General features: G+C 53.9%; 1 protein-coding gene across 3 annotated transcripts in view; it reads left to right on the forward strand.

The window, feature by feature from the left end:
* Positions 1 to 18,027, forward strand: part of CECR2 (CECR2 histone acetyl-lysine reader) — a 118,247-nt gene extending 100,220 nt beyond the window's left edge. For 2 of the 3 annotated variants that reach the window (XM_070790359.1, XM_019961756.2), the window contains exons 8-18: positions 1,093 to 1,246; positions 5,200 to 5,329; positions 5,608 to 5,645; positions 5,732 to 5,823; positions 6,010 to 6,136; positions 6,668 to 6,957; positions 7,416 to 7,544; positions 7,660 to 8,488; positions 11,552 to 12,902; positions 14,072 to 14,183; positions 14,647 to 18,027. In XM_070790359.1, coding sequence (XP_070646460.1) covers positions 1,093 to 1,246; positions 5,200 to 5,329; positions 5,608 to 5,645; positions 5,732 to 5,823; positions 6,010 to 6,136; positions 6,668 to 6,957; positions 7,416 to 7,544; positions 7,660 to 8,488; positions 11,552 to 12,902; positions 14,072 to 14,183; positions 14,647 to 14,652 — 3,258 coding nt within the window. In that variant the 3' untranslated portion in view covers positions 14,653 to 18,027. The remainder of the gene's footprint in view (positions 1 to 1,092; positions 1,247 to 5,199; positions 5,330 to 5,607; positions 5,646 to 5,731; positions 5,824 to 6,009; positions 6,137 to 6,667; positions 6,958 to 7,415; positions 7,545 to 7,659; positions 8,489 to 11,551; positions 12,903 to 14,071; positions 14,184 to 14,646) is intronic. The other variant, XR_011566814.1, reaches the window with a different exon arrangement.

The raw sequence follows: 18,027 nt of genomic DNA on the forward strand, positions 1-18,027 counted from the left end.
GGTCAGGAAGACACCCTGGAGCAGGTCATGGCAATCCATTCTAGTATTCTTGCCTGGAAAATCCCATGGACAGAGGAGCCTGGTGGGCTACAGTCCATGAGGTCGCAAGGAGTCGGACATGACTGAGTGACTAACACTTTGCATTTGGATGGCAGTCTGCCATCATCTTTTTCTCTCCACGTCAAGACCACTTGTGTAATTTCTACAGAATAAAGATATTTATGTAGAAAATTCTTAGGTATTCTTTCTACTGAAAAGAAAAACATTCCTGACTTAGTTTCACCTGACTTGGAATAATTGATGTTTCTTGCTAGTGTAATGTGCGTTTTCCCTTTGCAGACACCCGATTCCTCTTTCTGTATCTGTGCATCTTACAGGCATTCTCTGTTATTACAGGTAACAATTATTACCTCTTCAATAATAATTTTAAAAAAGAAAAAGTTGTGGCTTACGCATCAGCACAGAAGTCCAGGGAAGAAATTGAACATAATGATTTCAGCCCTAGCTTGAGTTTTGTGGGCTACAGATGGTTCAGAACTAGCGCTGTTGGAAACACCCAGAGTAAGACTTGAGGAACAATTGGTGGTGGTGGTCCTGGTTTGTCTTTTCGTTCCTTGAATTTCTTAGGCAGGTGCATTTCTGTGCTGTCACTTCATCTCTTTTCTATTCCTTAAGGCAAAATGGTGGCCCTTCCCACCGAACCCTCCTTTTTTTAAATTGCTTGATTAGTAAAGTACAGAAGTTCGGCGTTTCTGAGGCGTGCAGATGACTGAAGTTGTCTGTGCTGTCTCCCCCTTTCTTCCTTACTTAGGGGGGATTGGTGCCTCCTCTCCAGAAGGTTGTCTCCCAGAGACGACCAGTTGCGTTACCGTCGGGCCCAGCTCCCTCCTGTTCATTCCCCATTGTGTCTTGTGAGTGTGTGTCTGTACTCATTCATTGATTGCACAGATGACAAGATGAACTTGCATTTAAGGCAGAAGTCATCCAGCTATCTAATGCTGCGTGTGGGATAGAAAATGTGGACTCTGCACTCAGAGCAAAGGCCTGGTTTTGCTTTATTACGTGTTGACCGAGCTTCTTGGCCCCTCGCAGGAGACCCCTGTGCTCAGCAGGCTAGAGAAACAGAAGCGCCGGGAGGAGGAGGAGGAGCGCCAGATCCTTCTCGCGGTGCAGAAGAAGGAGCAGGAGCAGCTGCTGAAGGAGGAGAGGAAGCGGGAGCTGGAGGAGAGGGTCAAGGCCGTGGAAGGTAGGAGCGCTCTGCCGGGCCAGGGGTGGGGGCGGGGGGCCCCGGGGCCTGCCCTGCAATGTCCTTGCCCTCGTTCTGGGTTCCTTCCCACCTTCTCGGCTGGGCTGCATCTGGCCTTATCATGTGATGACCCCTCGCTTCCCTAGTTACTGCCTTCTGATTCATAATAGGCTCCCTGCATTCTGACCTTGATGGTGATTCCAGAGCCCTCAGTGTCTTTAATGCACTCGTGTAGCCTCTTCCACACTTGTTTGCATACACTCTTTAGCATACACAGCACAGCATCATGGACTGGGTCCAGCACACGGTGCCTCACTGCCCGACTGGCTTGTTTTGTCGCTGGGGTTCGCACCTCTTGCCACCATCACACAGTTTTACTCACCCTGACCTGCTGAATCTAGGTGCTGAGGTAGGGAAACTGACAGGTCTTTGCATGTTCTCAACTACTGGGACTTACTAAAATCCATCAGACCGTCTGGATAAGCACCACAGGGGGTTGAGAGATGGCAGAGCTGAGCAGGGCTGAACACAAAGGCTGGCCTCCTTTGTGAGGTTCCGCCTTTAGGACGGGGAGGTGGTTCTTCATCTGCTGCATAGAAACCGACACAGAGGGTCTAGCAAAATGAAGACACAGAAGAATATGTTCCAAATAGAATAAAACCTCAGAAAAATCTATTTGATAAAGAGTTAAAGTGATGGTCATAAAGATGCTCACCAAAGTGGGGAAAAGAATGGATGAACACAGTGAGAACAGAGAAGAAAATATTTAAAAGTGCCAATTGGAAGTCTCAGCACTACACCAAGGCAGGTCTTCATCCAAAGAAGGTGATGTTGTGTATATGGTGGGATCGTAAGGGAGTCCTCTGTTACGAGCTCCTTCTGGAAAACCAAATGATTAATTCCAACAAGTACGGCTCCCAGTTAGTCCAACTGAAAGCAGCACTCAACGAAAAGCATGCAGAATTAGTCAACAGAAAACTCATAGTTTTCTATCGGGATAAGGCAAGGCTGCATGTTTCTTTGATGACCAGGCAAAACGGTTACAACTTGGCTGAGAAGTTCTGATTCATCCTCCGTATTCACCAGACATTGCACCCTTGGATTTCCATTTGTTTTGGTCTTTACAAAATTCTCTTAAAGGAAAAAAATTTCACTTCCCTGGAAGGCTGTAAAAGGCACCTGAAACAGTTCTTTGCTCAAAATGATAAAGTTTTGGGAAGATGGAATAATGAAGTTGCCTGAAAAATAGCAGAAAATAATGACACAAAATGGAGAATACATAATCAATAAAATTGTTGGTGCAAATGAAAAATGTCTTCAGTTCAGTTCAGTCGCTCAGTCGTGTCCGACTCTTTGCGACCCCAGGAATTGCAGCACGCCAGGCCTCCCTGTCCATCACCAACTCCCGGAATTCACTCAGACTCACGTCCATCGAGTCAGTGATGCCATCCAGCCATCTCATCCTCTGTCGTTCCCTTCTCCTGCCCCCAGTCCCTCCCAGCATCAGAGTCTTTTCCAATGAGTCAACTCTTCGCATGAGGTGGCCAAAGTACTGCAGTTTCAGCTTCAGCATCATTCCTTCCAAAGAAATCCCAGGGCTGATCTCCTTCAGAATGGACTGGTTGGATCTCCTTGCAGTCCAAGGGACTCTCAAGAGTCTTCTCTAACACCACAGTTCAAAAGCATCAATTCTTCGGCGCTCAGCCTTCTTCACAGTCCAACTCTCACATTCATACATGACCACTGGAAAAACCATAGCCTTGACTAGACGGACCTTTGTTGGCAAAGTGATGTCTATGCTTTTGAATATGCTATCTAGGTTGGTCATAACTTTCCTTCCAAGGAGTAAGTGTCTTTTAATTTCATGGCTGCAGTCACCATCTGCAGTGATTTTGGAGCCCAGAAAAATAAAGTCTGACACTGTTTCCACTGTTTCCCCATCTATTTCCCATGAAGTGATGAGACCAGATGCCATGATCATCGTTTTCTGAATGTTGAGCTTTAAGCCAACTTTTTCACTCTCCTCTTTCACCTTCATCAAGAGGCTTTTTAGTTCCTCTTCACTTTCTGCCATAAGGGTGGTGTCATTTGCATATCTGAGGTTATTGATATTTATCTTGGCAATCTTGATTCCAGCTTGTGTTTGCTCCAGCCCAGTGTTTCTCCTGATGTACTCTGCAAATAAGTTAAATAAGCAGGGTGACAATATGCAGCCTTGACATACTCCGCTTCCTATTTGGAACCAGTTTGTTGTTCTTACTGTTTTTGTTGTTTTTTATCTGTCTTACTTTTACTTAAAAATCAAAGGAACTTTTTGGCCACATGTTGACCAGTAGTAAATATTAGGTCACTCCTGTCTGGAACAGGCAAACAGAAACATCAGAATTCCACGTTACACTCATCACGTCACGCCGTGGGAGTGAGTGAGGTGGTGGCGTCACTTGTGAAGGACTATCTGTAGCTGTGGAGGGGCGCTGGCGCTGACCCCACCTGTGGTCCCCGGGGCTTGCCCGAGCCTGGGGAGATGTGTGTCCAGACAGTAATTCTGATGATGTGAAGAATCGGTTGACTGGTTGCTAGTTGTGAAATCCTGAATTGAGTTCATGACGCCTAATGTTTAACATTACTTTGCCAACAAAGGTCCGTCTAGCCAAGGCTATGGTTTTTCCTGTGGTCATGTATGAATGTGAGAGTTGGACTGTGAAGAAGGCTGAGCGCCGAAGAATTGATGCTTTTGAACTGTGATGTTGGAGAAGACTCTTGAGAGTGCCTTGGACTGCAAGGAGATCCAACCAGTCCATTCTGAAGGAGATCAGCCCTGGGATTTCTTTGGAAGGAATGATGCTGAAGCTGAAACTGCAGTTCTTTGACCACCTCATGTGAAGAATTGACTCATTGGAAAAGATTCTGATGCTGGGAGGGATTGGGGGCAGGAGGAGAAAGGAAGGACAGAGGATGAGATGGCTGGATGGCATCACTGACTCGATGGACGTGACTCTGAGTGAACTCCGGGAGTTGGTGATGGACAGGGAGACCTGGCGTGCTGCGATTCATGGGGTCGCAGAGAGTCGGACACGACTGAGAGACTGAACTGAACTGAATGTTTAACAGTTTGATACATGGATGTTCATTAATTTAGTTTTACTTTTCTTTAGGCTTGAAATCGTTCTCTTTCTTAGAAACCAATTTTAGTAAAAGTTGATAGCAAAATGTCGCTGATACTTAAAGCAGGTATAGATTCTCTTACACATACAAGTTTATTTATACACAGGCATGACATTTGAGCAGAGGGAGCTTGGTGGGAGCGGGCGTCTGCGGGCCGTGTCTGCTCCCACCGGGCACCTTCCAACCTATCCCTCCGTCATGTGTCTTGCCTTCTGGTGGTGCCCTGAGTCCTTGCTTCTTCCTTCCCCACTGCCAGCAGGCCAGCAGTGCATGGCAAGTGTGTTTCTTGTGGCCATGTCTGGGAGCCAGAGAAGGCCTCCCCTTCCAGCTCCTGGGCTGTCCCGCTGGCTTCTTCACTTCCCTGGCACCTCCTGCACCAGTGTGGATGGGGTCAGACAGCTGTGCCGGAGGTGGGGGCGTGGAGCGGGCACAGAGTGAGGATAACCAGTGCGAGCGCTTCAGGGGCCTTGCACAGTCCTGGTGTGTTTGGACTGAGGTCTGGTCCTAAACAGGAGATACTGTCTTTGTGTGGGCAACATAGAAAGGGCTTGAGGTGTTCAGCGCGGGTGACTGTCGGCCCTCTGCTTCCCTTCTCTCTTGCTCCTTCCCCAACCCACCAGGGCCCGCTTGCCTCCCTGACCCCATCTCTGTGACCTCAGGACAGAAGTCCCTTAAAGCCTTCTCACTCTAGCACCGTCCTGTCAGCACAGAGAGGTCGGCAGAGGGTGCAGTCGGGCACGTGTCTCCCTTGTGGAGTCCTGACGCGCCTCTGCTCTGTGTTCTTGCAGATCGAGCCAAGAGGCGACGGCTCAGGGAGGAGCGGGCCTGGCTGCTGGCCCAGGGCAAGGCGCTGCCCCCCCAGCTGTCCCACCTGGACCCCCAGTCCCCGCCTCGGGCCGAGAAGAGGACGAGAGACCCGTGAGTGCAGAGTGCCCCTAGCCCTCAGCTGCCTGGTGTGGGGTCGGGCCAGCTGTCATTTTGTAGACAAGGGAGGGGATGAGTGTGCCGACCCTCACTCCCTCGTGTTTTCTGGAGGTCATCAGTGTTACAGACTTACCTTAGCAGAGGTTTACAGATGTTTCCTGGGGACTGTTCCAAGTCTTGGTCTGGAGAGCTGTGACATCAGGTTGAATCCAGGGCGCTGGGGAGAGCAGGGGGTCTCCGTCACTGCTGATTTCTCACTCTCTGATTCACAGCTTCGAGCTGGATGATGACTTCACCGCCATGTACAAAGGTCAGTTCCCATGCTCCACTCCTGTGTTCCACCAAGTCTGTTCCCAGGTATGTGTGCTGACCCTCCTCTTCTCTTTGGCCCCTCAGTTCTGGACGTGGTGAAGGCTCACAAGGATTCCTGGCCCTTTTTGGAACCAGTGGATGAATCGTATGCCCCTAACTACTACCAGATCATTAAGGTAGAGGAAGCCTTGTCAGCTGTACGACTGTAGCGTGCGCCTCTGTGGTTGTGTTGTTGTGTAATCAGCTGGCTCTCCTCAGGGCTGGGTGCTGGGTGCTTCCCAGGCTTTCAAACAGCTCCTAGTGGTGTGGGGACTGCGAAGCACTGTTCTCCGATGGATAGTAACGAGTGTGGCCTGTTGTAGGTCCCCATGGATATTTCAAGCATGGAGAAGAAACTGAATGGAGGTTCATACTGTACCAAGGAGGAGTTTGTGAACGACATGAAGACTATGTTCAGGAATTGTCGAAAATACAATGGGGAGAGCAGCGGTGAGTGGAGGAGGGGTGCTGTGGCTCTAGCCTGCTGCAGCAGCAGAACCAAGAAAAACAGGCGTTTCTAGTCTCCAGGTTCAGCCCTTTCTCAGGACGGTGAAGAGAGGGTGTGTTGAAGCCATGGGCTGGGCTGTGCCCGGCTCTGTCGTCCTCCACAGCCAGAGGCGTGGCGGCTGCTGGTCCCGGTTTCGTCCTGGGCCTGCTCACCCACCGTCTTAGAGTCGCAGGGCAGACCTTGGATGACGCCGCCGGTGTCGCTGCAGGTGCCAAAGCTTGGAGGTTCAGTGATTGGACTGAACGTTTCTGCAGTTTGGCATTGAAGAATTAAATTTTTACCGGTTTGGGGTCCAGGGGCCACTGTGCCAGCCACACAGGCTGGACAGTTTCTTAGGCCATAAATTGTGTCCCGTGTCATGTCTGTAGCCCTAGAAGGCAGGAGGCACTGAAGCCTGGCAGACTCGCAATTGATTGGGGGGAGGTGGTCTGGGGGCCTGCCCGGGGTTGGGGCTCAGACCTCTGTCCCCACAGAGTACACCAAGATGTCGGACAACCTGGAGAGGTGCTTCCACCGGGCGATGCTGAAGCATTTTCCTGGGGAGGACGGGGACACAGACGAGGAGCCGTGGATGCGGGAGGAGGAGAGGCGGGAGAAGAGGCGGGGGCGGGGCGCGCGGGGCCACGTGTGCACCCGCTCCCGGGACTCGGAGGCACTGGGCCGGAGGCAGCCCGCGGAGAACGGAGGGAAGGCGCTGCCCCTGGGCCGCCGTGCCACTGCCTCTGGGGCCGGTCAGAGCAGCTCCGTTCAGCCCCCTGGCCAGGTGGGTGCCTCAAACAGCAGCTGCCTCTCTGGGCCCCTGTGTCTCGGTGGATCCGGCCAGCTTCTCTTCTCAAGCTAGCCAGCGAGGATCAACTTCATCCCGTAGTGGTTTCTTCTGATTAGGGACTGGGCGGGTGTGAAGTTCTCCCCCATCTTCATTTAGTCTTCATCTGTCTTAAATCCTTTTTGTTAATCATTTGAACTACACGTTCTCACTGGGGCAAAAATTTGAATTAACATCTCACTCCTTGTAAGTCAAAGAATGGGGAACATCCAGTACATAAGTGCACCTTTCCTGGGGAGCAGGGGGGAGGGGCTCTGAGGGTGGGGATGGGAGCCCCTGCCCCGCCCTCTGTCGGCCGGGGCAGTGGGGCTCCTCCACCAGCCGGAGCCTGGTCTTCAGGACATGAAGGGTGTGCTCTCTCCTCCTCCTCCCTGCCTTTGCCCCGTGCCCTCCAGAGGCCAGCAGGACAGGGAGCGTTTTGTCCTCTCCGGGGGTCGGATCCTGCTGCAGTCAGTGTCTCCTCTGGAGCCCCGGGCCTGCCCGCCCGTGGGCCTGGCCTGCAGCCCGCGCCTCTGGCGGTGCAGGTAAGCAGACTGCTCGGTGCGTGCAGGTGCAAAGGTGTGTTCCAGAATCCCGTCGCTCCCCAGGGTAAATTGAGTAACCACGGGGTTAACACAGCTTCCCTTTTTTTGTTGCCAGCCTCCAGCTGGAATTAACCACCACCGAGGCCCCGGGTGTGGCCCCCCTGATGAGAAGCTGGCCTGCGGAGGGCTGGCCTCCCTTGCTGACATGGGCTCTCGACCTGGACCCTTGCCGCTCAGTCAGATGAGCGGCCCCAGCCAGGATGGGCGCGTGTATCCCCCAACTCATTTCCAGCCAGGGCTCCTTCCTCCCAGGCACGGGGGTGCTCCAGCCCGACCCCCAGACTTCCCCGAGAGCCCAGAAGTCCCTCCCAGCCACATGTACCGACCCTACAAGTACCTGAGCCGAGTGCACTCTGCGGTCTGGAATGGGAGCCACGGTGCTGCAAACCCAGGACCCTTGGGGCCAGACGAGAAGCCCCCCGTGGGGCCAGGACCTTCTCACCAGCCCCGCCCTTTGGGTCACATGATGGATTCCCGAGTGATGAGACCTCCCCTCCCCCCAAACCAGTGGACAGAACAATCCGGCTTCCTACCTCACAGCGTTCCTCCTTCAGGGTACCTGCACCCCCCGTGTAAACCTGGCGCACAGCGGCTCCAGCCCCCTGCAGCCCCGGCACTGGGTTCTCTGTTTGGAGCTCCGGCCCCAGCCCTGCGGGGCGTGCAGGGTGGGGACTCCATGCTGGACAGCCCTGAGATGCTGGCCATGCAGCAGCTCTCCTCCCGTGGATGCCCGCCAGGCGTGCCTTACCACCCCCGCCAGCCTGCACCGCCCCGCCTGCCTGGCCCTTTCCCACCCATGGGCCTGGTGGCCCCCAAGCCTGCCTCAGGGGACCCTGGGAGGACACAGGACAGCAGTGACGTGCAGGAGCCTGAGAACGGCCAAGGTAATGTGTGCATGCGCACCCCCTCCCCCCGCATCTGCCCTGTTAATTAGTGACCCATCCTTTTATGCAGACTAGGAAACAAAGTGTCAACTGGCCTCTGGTCCCTTTCACTTGCACATCTCTGGGTTGAGCCCGCCGTGGTCCGAGGATTTGCGGTAACCGTGCTGCACAGCTGCATTCTTGCTGTGTCTCCACTCGTGCTGAGCCTTCCCGTGCTTATTTCACTCTCAGAATAAGCTTTGAGGGAACTTTGACTAGTATTCTTGTTTGTATGGATGGAAGCTCCAGGGCACAAAGGTGGTTATTTGCCTTCATTCAGCTCTTAAGTGGGGAGACCGATTCAAACCCGACACAGCGGACCTGGCATCCGTGTGTGCAAGCTCTGCGTCACCCAGCCTCACTTGAAAAGGACTGTCCTGAAGTGACCCTCGGGGAGCATGTCCTCAGGGCTTTACTCCTGGCCCAGTTCTCTGCATGCCTTTCTCAGTGGGCCCACATCTGCGAGCGCCGGGGCTGCGGAGCAGTAGTGAGATGGGCGCGTCGTCAAGAGGGCTCTAGAAGTGCCGTCGACGAGAGTAGTGAACTCAAGTGCAAGAGACTCCTCTGTGTGACTCCGGCTGGTTGAGGACGGACATCTAGCATGTGTCTGTGTGGGAGCCGTGGCACCTGGGCATCTACAGAGTGATGTGGTTCCTTATCAACTGGGTGGAGGGCCAGGAGCGCAGACTCCCTTCAGGTGATTTCTTGGAGGGGAGGCTGACTCTGTGAATGCCACCTGCAGCACGACTTTCCAGGCATGATTTCAGATGTGACTGGAATTCAGAGCTTTGGAGGGAGAGTCTCAGGGGCAGTCTGTTTGCTTCGTTGCCATGATGTTTGTGTTGTTTTGTTTGCCTTTATTTTTTCTTAATGAAGTATAGCTGATGTACAGTGTTGTGCTAATTAGTATCTGCTGTACAGCAGAGTGATAGTTATATATATATACATTCTTTTCCATATTCTTTTCCATCGTGGTTTGTCGCAGGATATTGAATGTTATTTCTCTGTGCTGAAGTCAGATGTTGTTTATCCACTCTGTATATAATAGTTTGTCTCTGCCAACCCCAATCTCCCTGTCCCTCGCTGTCCTGCCCACCCTTCTCTTGAGTCACAAGTGTGCGCTCTCCGTCTGCGAGTTTGTCTCTGTTTCATAGATAACTTCTTTTGTGTCATGTTTTAAATCCCGCATGTAAGTGATACCATACATGTATCTCTTTCTGATTTACTTCATTTAGTATGTAATCTCTAGGTCCATCCATAGTGTTGCAAATGGCATTATTTATTCTTTTTTATGACTGAGTAACGTTCCACAGTGTATACGCACCACGTCTTTATGCGTTCCTCTGTTGATAGGCATCTAGAGTTGCTTCCATGTCCTGGCTGTTCTAAATAGTGCTGCAGTGAACATCGGGGTGCGTGTATCTTTTTGAATTATGGTTTTCTACGAAGGGCTTCCCTTGTAGCTCAGGTGGTAAAGAATCTGCCTGCGGTGCAGGAGACCCAGGTTTGATCCCTGGGTTGGGAAGATCCCCTAGAGAAGGAATTGGCAACCCACTCCAGTATCATTGCCTGGAAAATCTCATGGAGAGAGGAGCCTGTGGGCTGCAGTCCATGGGGTCACAAAGAGTCGGGCACAACTGCGTGACTAACACTTACTTTCTGCAAATACCTGCGCAGGAGTGGGATTGTAGGAGCATACGTTAACTCTGTGTTTAGTTCTTTAAAGAACCTCCACGCTGTTCTCCATAGCGTCTGTACCAATTTATATTCCCACCAACAGGTAAGAGGGTTCCCTTTCTCCACACCCTCTCCACTGTTTATTATTTGTAGACTTTTTAGTGGTGTCCATTCTGACTGGTGTGAGTTGGTACCTCATTGTGGTTTAAATTTGCATTTCTCTAGTTCAGTGATGATGAACATCTTTTTATCTTGGCCTCTTGGCTATCTGTGTGTCTTAATTGAAGAAATGTGTGTTTAGGTCTTCTGCCCATGTTTTGATTGGGTTTGTTTTTTGGTTGAGTTGTATGAGCTGCTTGTATATTTTGGAGATTAAGTCCTTGCTGGTCTCATCCTCCGCAGCTATATTCTCCCAGTCCGTAGATAGTCTTTCCATTTCGTTTATGGTTTCCTTTGTTGTACAAAAGCTTGCAAGTTTAATTAGGTCCCACTTTTTTATTTTTGCTTTAATTTCTACTGCCTTGGAAGACTGGTCTATGACAGTTTATGTCAGAGAACGTTTTGCCTGTTTTCTTGCAGGAGTTTTATGGTGTCATGTCTTTAAGGGGTTTTGCGTTTATTTCTGTGTCTGTTGTAAGGCGTTGGCATGTTTTTTGTTGACTGAATGATGAAAAGTGCACCTTTTCATCATTCTTGTGCAGCTTGTACTTGTGATCTTTAAAGCCAGTGTTAGTTTTTCAGGAGCCAGCAGTCCTAGTTGATCGTAAAGGTCTGAATTCTTGATCTTGTCTGTAAGCTCTGACTAGAATCCTATTTTGATACCCTTGGGCAACAACTCTGCCCTCCCTGAGAGATCATAATAATAAGATGCATTTATGGCCAAAAACAATAGCAAGATAAAGAATTCTGAGTCTGTAATTAAGCATTTGAGTTCAGTAGGTTAACGATTGTGTATTAAATTTCTGTAATTCCTTGAAGATGCCCTTTGAGTGTTATACACTGTCCATGTCTTATTTTCAGGAAGCCCAGGCACGGCGGGTGTTGTCATTCATTTAGCAAATATTCATCTAGTCCTGTTTGTGTTCCCCTGGGTGGGTGTCCTGCCTGCAGGATGCTGTCGGGATCCGGCCTTCCCAGCGCCCTCAGTCCCTCAGACCAGCGTCCTGGTCCCTCCTCCTCACTGTCAAGGCGATGCCTCCCAGCCAGCCTGCACACAGATCACAGCCCCTTGCTTGTCCAGCGGTGGGCAGGGTGGGGGGCACGTTGTCATCATTTTGACCATCTGTTCCTGTCGTGTGCTGGGGTTTCAGCTCGCCAAGTGCGACTTTGTCTCTGCTTTCCTTGCAGCGGATCCCTTGCCTGGGCTGGAGGAGAGACCAGCGAGTGTCGGTGCTTCAGAGGGGGCGTTCCTCAAACAGCTACCTCACCCTGCGCCCCCTCTGCAGGCCGACTTTGCCAGGCGGAGCTCACCCCAAGGAAGGGGCCCAGAGGGCCCAGAGCTCAGGCCGGAGTCCTCGGAACCTGGGGACGGCTGCCCAGCGAGCACGGTCAGGTCTGCCTGGCTCTCAGGGAGTGGCTTCGCCAGCCCACCCGCCCAGGCATGCACCCTGGCAGACCTGGGGCCACTGCCCGAAAACGGACTGCGGGTAGAAGCCTCCCCATGTGGGTCTGAGGGCAAGAGTAGGGCGCCACCCGAGGCTGGGCCTCCTGCAGAGCCCGCGTGCTCCCCTCTGTACACGCCCGGCTTGGAGTTCCCCAGCTCCGCCACACGGTACCATGTAGGCCCAGGCCTGCAGCCTGTGGGTCCTGTGATGGGGGGCAAGCCTCCAGCCCCGCACCCTCCTCCCTTTCCCCCTCGGGCATTTCAGTCTCATGACCCTCATTCTGGAGTCTTCCCTCGGTACCGCCCCCACCAGGGCATGCGGTATCCCTATCAGCCGCCACCGCAGCCTTCCTACCACCACTACCCGCGGACTCCTTACTACTCGTGTCCACAGGGCTTCTCAGACTGGCCGAGACACCTCGCAGCCCCCGTAAGCCCGAGCGGGCCCCCCCCAGCTCAGCCCACCCCTGCCAGGCCCCTCTTTCCCGACAAGAGCGCTGTGACGGGGCTGCAGGGCTGCGAGGTGCTAAGTGCTGCCTTAACGCCCCCCGCGCGGGTGGACGCGGTGGAGGCTCTGGGCGCTGCCTTAACTTCGCCCACGCGGGTGGACGCCGTTGCTGCCAAGATGGCCGAGGGGCAGAACCCCGGCCCTGAGGGCAAGCAGGATGAGTCTATGGAGCAGCCAGAGAGCCCCAAAGAGTTCCTGGACTTGGATAACCACAACGCGGCTGCCAGGCGGCAGGGCTCCCTGTCGGCCAGCGAGTGTCTCTACGGTGCGCCCCCAGCCCCACTGGGCCCGGGCATGACCTTCGGTTCACCCGCCTTCCCCCCACACGCAGTGATGCTGCACGCCGGGCCACCTTACCCCCCACAGCGGCCAGCCACGCATTTCCAGCCCAGGGCTTACGCCTCCCCCTCGGCTACTCACCCGCCTCACCGCCCAGTGGCGGCCCAGCCCAACGGCCTGTCCCCCGAGTGCCCCCTCTACCGTTACCCTGAGGAGGGCCTGGGCCACTTCCAGGCCGTGATGATGGAGCAGATGGGCCCCGGAAGTGGAGCGAGGGCGTCCTTCCAGGAGATGTACAGACCGTCCGGGTAAGGCTGCAGCTGCGTGCCTTTTTTCTACGGGCAGGAGCAGGGTAGATGCTAGTCTCCCAAAGAGAAGCGAGCTTGGGAATGAAAGACCGACTTGGGTGGTCTGGGCCCGGGAGGAGCGCGTGGGCTGTGTGCTCGGGGCTTCCTGGGAAAGCACTGGCATTAGAACCCAGTTTTGTGTGTGGTCTTTTTTTCTTTGTGAAAGTGAATTGGCATTGCAGTGCTGTCGGGTTAGGTTTCGGACACCTAATGGCCAGAGTTCTGGGGCTGTGGGCAGACTTCGCCAGGGAGAGGGGCTCTCAGATCCGGGAGGGTAGTCACGGGTGGTATCCTGGTCTCACCCCTCACCATTCATTTCTCTACTGATACTGAATGAAAACTCAGTGTATCCAGAGCCAGACCTGGCCACATACCACTCCCTGATAATTCTAGTGGCTGTGTCTTGAGGCCAGTGAGGCGACCTGAGATCCAGGGAGTCTCCAGGTCAAGGTTGGGAAGCCCCATCATAAAGCAGCACAGACCACCCTGAGAATCCGAGTGCCCCCCTGGTCCCCCCAGCCCCAGTGAGAACCCGAGTGCCCCCCTGGGTCGTCCCAGCCCCCAGTGCCTGGCTTGAGGGCCTTCCCTCTGCGTGTGCTCACCCCTCTCTGAATGTCTGGCACGTTTCCTGTCCGTCCTTTGCCTTCTCTTTTGAGCCTTTGGTGTGTCTCCTAGCCGAGGGCATCCTCCTGGTACAGCCCAGACCCTACCCTGGCCAGGGAAGTGGTGGTAGTGGTCTGATGGAGGCACTGTCTGATGTCTCCAGTTGTCCCCGAAGTGTCCTTGTAGCTGTTTCTCTCTCTGTTTTGCTCTGATTTTTCCCCGTTCAGGATCCAGTCACATTTCATGGCTCTACATTTGGATGCTGTGCCTGCTCAGTAATTTACAACATTGGCTTTGCATTCTTTGTTTTTCAAAGACAGAGCGCCCTAGGCTCTGGCCTCTTGTCACTGTTTCCTCACCTTTGTCAGGAGCACTGTGCAGGTGGCGTCAGCCATGTCTTTCCTGCCTCACGTGGCAGCCCCTGGGTTGGAGTCAGTCGCCCAGTTGGTCCGGTGGGGCTATGCGCCTTTTCCTTTGTACTGAGAACATCACATGCATTCCTGACCGTTCCTTCCTCATGTCTCTAGACTGCAGGGGCCCTCGGTCCAGTCCCGGCCCTTGTTCCCAAAGACGCCGGCACCAGCGGCATCGCAGGAGGAGCTGCCCCCCCAGAAGCCCCCAACGCTTCCACTCGATCAGGTCAGAATGGTGGACAGTGAGAGCTGTCTGTGTGGTTCCGGGCAGCTGTGGCTCCAGGGGCTGTGTCTGGAAAGGGGTTGTGTCCTGTGGGCCATGGGGCCAGAGGGCCTCGGGAGCAGCTCCCTCCCACCCCGCCAGCCCCTTATTCCTGTCCCAGGCACCAGCTCTGAGATGGGTTAGATTTCCTTCCCCAGACTGGCTCCTGTAGTGTGACTCTTTGTCTGCCTCGTCTGGAAGAGTTGGGGTCCCCCACCCCCACCGCCGGTCTCCCTGGAGGCAACAGTCCTTGGCCACTGGACTGAGTCAGGGTCCAGGACTCAGAAACCACACCTGCGGGACTGCCCAACGAAGCAACATGGGGCCATTTTCCTAGATGGGAAGAGTGTGTGTGGCTCCTTGGCTTTGTCGTTTTTAACAGTTAACATGTATCAGTTTTGCTGAAACTGTATTTTGCTTCTCTCAGAGCTAGTCCCAGGAGGAGACAAGCCCCAGGGAAACAGAGAGCTGCAAGTGGAGAACGGGGCCCGGCCCCACCCGCCTCTCCTGTCACCAGCATCACGTCACGTGTGGCCTGAAGCCTGGACGCCCCTCCTCACGACTCATGTGCTCGCAAAGTCCTGGGCGAAAGTGGGGACCAGACAGGCTGGACTCTGGTGGTTTCTCCAGGCCCTGGGACACTTGTTCAGGGAAGACCGTCCTGACCTGGGGGCGGTGCTGGTGGGCTGTCATGGCAGCTGCACTCAGGTAGCCGTCTGGGGACAGGACTACTTGTGTGGGTGTGTTTGGAGCTGGGTCCAGTTTACAGAGTTTTCATGTTGCCTTTGTGATGACTTCTGTCGGTGGTGAATGTATTGTACATACAGTGGGAGGGCGGGTGATGAGGATAGAGTCTGGCCGGTGGGCCCGCAGCCCTGCTGACCCCTGTGTTTACAGCCCTTTCCCACTCACTCTTGGGGGGCTGCAGGAGGGGCACACCTGGCCGCTGCTGTTCCTCTGACGGCTCTTGCCCTCGGGCAGCCGCCTCGCCTGGCACCCCCCCCCTTGCCTGGCACCCAGGTCATGGTCTGAGATAGCAGTGCCCCTCCTGGCTGGCCAGCTGCCCGCCAGATAGGTGTAAACCAGTATCAGGAGCATTTGCTCGTTGGAAGGTGCGGTGACGCGTCCCGTCACAGACCTGCCGGGACTGTGGTCTGGAAGGCGTCACAAGCTTCCTGCACGAATCCCAGTTTGTGGCAGTGACTACTCAGGTTTGTATATGCTTAGTGTCAATGAAGAAGCTGCACAGTTTTTAATAGGAAAAATGTATCCTATAGATTTACAGCTGGAATTTAGGAATATTTCAGTATATATAGTTTTTATCCATTTTATGTGAATATAGTAAAGTATGTCGTGGTGATTTAAAATAGCTGTCGAGAACAAGTTCTTGAAGTCACTTGTCTGTGATAGGAAACAGTTTTACAGTATTCAGTTACTTTATTATGGTTTTAGAAGCAAGCGACACTGGATTCTCCCTGTTTAGTATTCTTTGAGTTTAGCTGAGATGCCACCAAAGTTAGGACTCCTGTTTTAAGCTTTTGAATATCCCACAAAAGCAAAGGAGGAAGCAACTGAAGGGGGAGATACCTTGAAGTCACAGGTCTTTGTAAAAATAGCGTATTTCTAAGCATGCCTTTGAGATAGTAGAAAAGCTTGCAGGAAACATTGGTTGATTGATCTGCGCTTGTTCTTATAAATTCAGCTGTGTGAGGGGCCAAGAGAACCTTCCATCCAGCCCCAGCGTCCTTGCTGAAGCTGGAGCAAACCCGCGCTTCCAGTAGTAGAGTCCCCGCGGAGACCAACGCCAGCTCCAGACGCCCAGATGCTGCGCTCAGGCAGGGGGAGCGCTGGGAACGCAGGTGCCTTCCAGACATGCGCAGAAACATGATTTTTTTTTTTTTAAACAGACTTATTTAAACTTTAAATTTGGCATGCTTTCAAGTGGGGCAAGTTTGGGGGCTGTGTTCTCATTGGATTCTGGTTCTTGTTGGAGCCCTGTCACGGGCGTGATGTCGCTCAAGGTGGGGACATCAGCATCGGCATTTGGGAAGGATGGGGAAGGGTCGTGGACAGATCCAGCTTTGCTCTCTAGCAGTGAGGGAACATGCTTGGCACACTCAGCCTCCGTGTGTGTCTGTACACCAGCTTGGAGGGGAGACCGTGGCCCCTGCCTCTGTTCCCAGCCCAGAGCCTGCTTGGGTGCAAGGCCTCGGGCACCCTTGCCTTGAGGGGAACCAGGCCGGGGTAGGGCCAGGAGGACTATGGCAATCCTGCCCATTCTGTCTGCCCACCGTGCACAGCCCTCTGGTGGCTCAGCCCCCCAGCCCCAACCCCATCTCCTGCTGCCCCAGAGCCTCCCTTCGGGGTGAGCAGAGAGGCCAGGCACTGGGAGCCCTGTTGGGAGTGCGGCTGTGTGCTGCGTTGCCCCACAGGGCCACCCCCGTTCAGGGCCCGTGCACTCTTCCTGACCAGAACTAGCCTGGGAGGAGGTCCTGGGGCGGCATCCCCCTGGGACCGCTGCCACCTGTCAGGGACCTGGAGGACTCCTGTCCACCACTCACCTTAGAGTCGTTATGTTAGAAACCGACTTCCCCAGACCCAGGAGAGAGAAAAGATCCAGAGAGCAAACAAGAGCCTTATGGAATGTTTCTGGCCTTGAGTTTTTCCCCTCCTGTAAGAAGAGCTGTTGGCTAAAACTTACTAGGCTGAAGACAGGTGGAGGCCGAGTGGCAACAGACGCGTGGACTCCTGTTCAGAACCTTTTCTTGTCCCGCCTTCAAAGTGAGACTAGTGCTGCCGTGTCCATCTGCCTCCCTGGGGCCCTCGCGCCTGTCGTCAGCAGGGCGTCCTCCCTGGGCGGGGCCGGGTGACTCTCAGAAGGCTGCCTTTCGTGTGGACTGAGTACCTTCAGCCCCCGGCCAGCTTGGCCCCTAGACCCCGGGAGCGTCCTTGTGACTTGTGCTGGTTCCTGCCAGTTCCAGGAGTGGGCCGCGTAGGCTCAGGGTTTTCTCGCTTTTTGAAAGTTTCCATCTCAGCCACACACATGGCTCTCAGGTCCTGGTTTGGATTCTCCCAGGATCCCTCAGCCAGCAGCCCCAAGGCAGGGACCTTTGGAGAGCGGCTGCGGCCAGTGAGTCAGAGCCCGGGGGAAGGGCCAGGGTGCCCCCAAGGAGAGCGGGGCGCCTGGGAGGCAGGCTGTTCAGCCTCTGCCCCTTGGGTGCGGGTTCCCCTGCCAGGGGCTGGCCCTCAACTGAGACTTGGTTCCTCCTGTTCTGGGTCTGGACTCTCCCTGGGGTGCTGGGCCTTCCCTGCTGTGTCCTCATGTGAGGCGGGTGCGAGCCTGACCTCCAGCTGCTCCATCCTCCTGTGCTTCATGGGCCCGGGCCGAGCAGATGGTCAGCGGCATCGCCGCCTGGTCTCTCCCTCGCTGAGCCCTGGCGGCTGATATGGAAAAGCCTCTTAACCAGCTGAGTGTCCTGTGTGTTTGGAGAGGGTGGTGGGCCCGGGAGTGAGGCACTGAACGCTGCCCCCAGCTGGGCCCACGCCCGCTCTCCTGCTGCAGATTCCTGTGCGTGATCCTGGCCAGTACTGGGAAGGGGAATGCTATTTATTTTTATATTGTGTATATTTTGTCTGGTCTGCTGATCCCCTGTTTCACTGAGAGCCACACTTACCTCAGTACTTAGTTCTATACTGTGTGTTGGATAATTTTTTAAAACAACTGTTTAAAAATCTTTTTGATCCTTGGAGGTCTGTAGATTTATTTCCATTATGAATTGGTTATTTTGTATAAAGTACATTCTTAAAA

This window comes from Bos indicus, chromosome 5 (genome assembly GCF_029378745.1).
Source record: "Bos indicus isolate NIAB-ARS_2022 breed Sahiwal x Tharparkar chromosome 5, NIAB-ARS_B.indTharparkar_mat_pri_1.0, whole genome shotgun sequence".
Taxonomy (NCBI): domain Eukaryota; kingdom Metazoa; phylum Chordata; class Mammalia; order Artiodactyla; family Bovidae; genus Bos; species Bos indicus.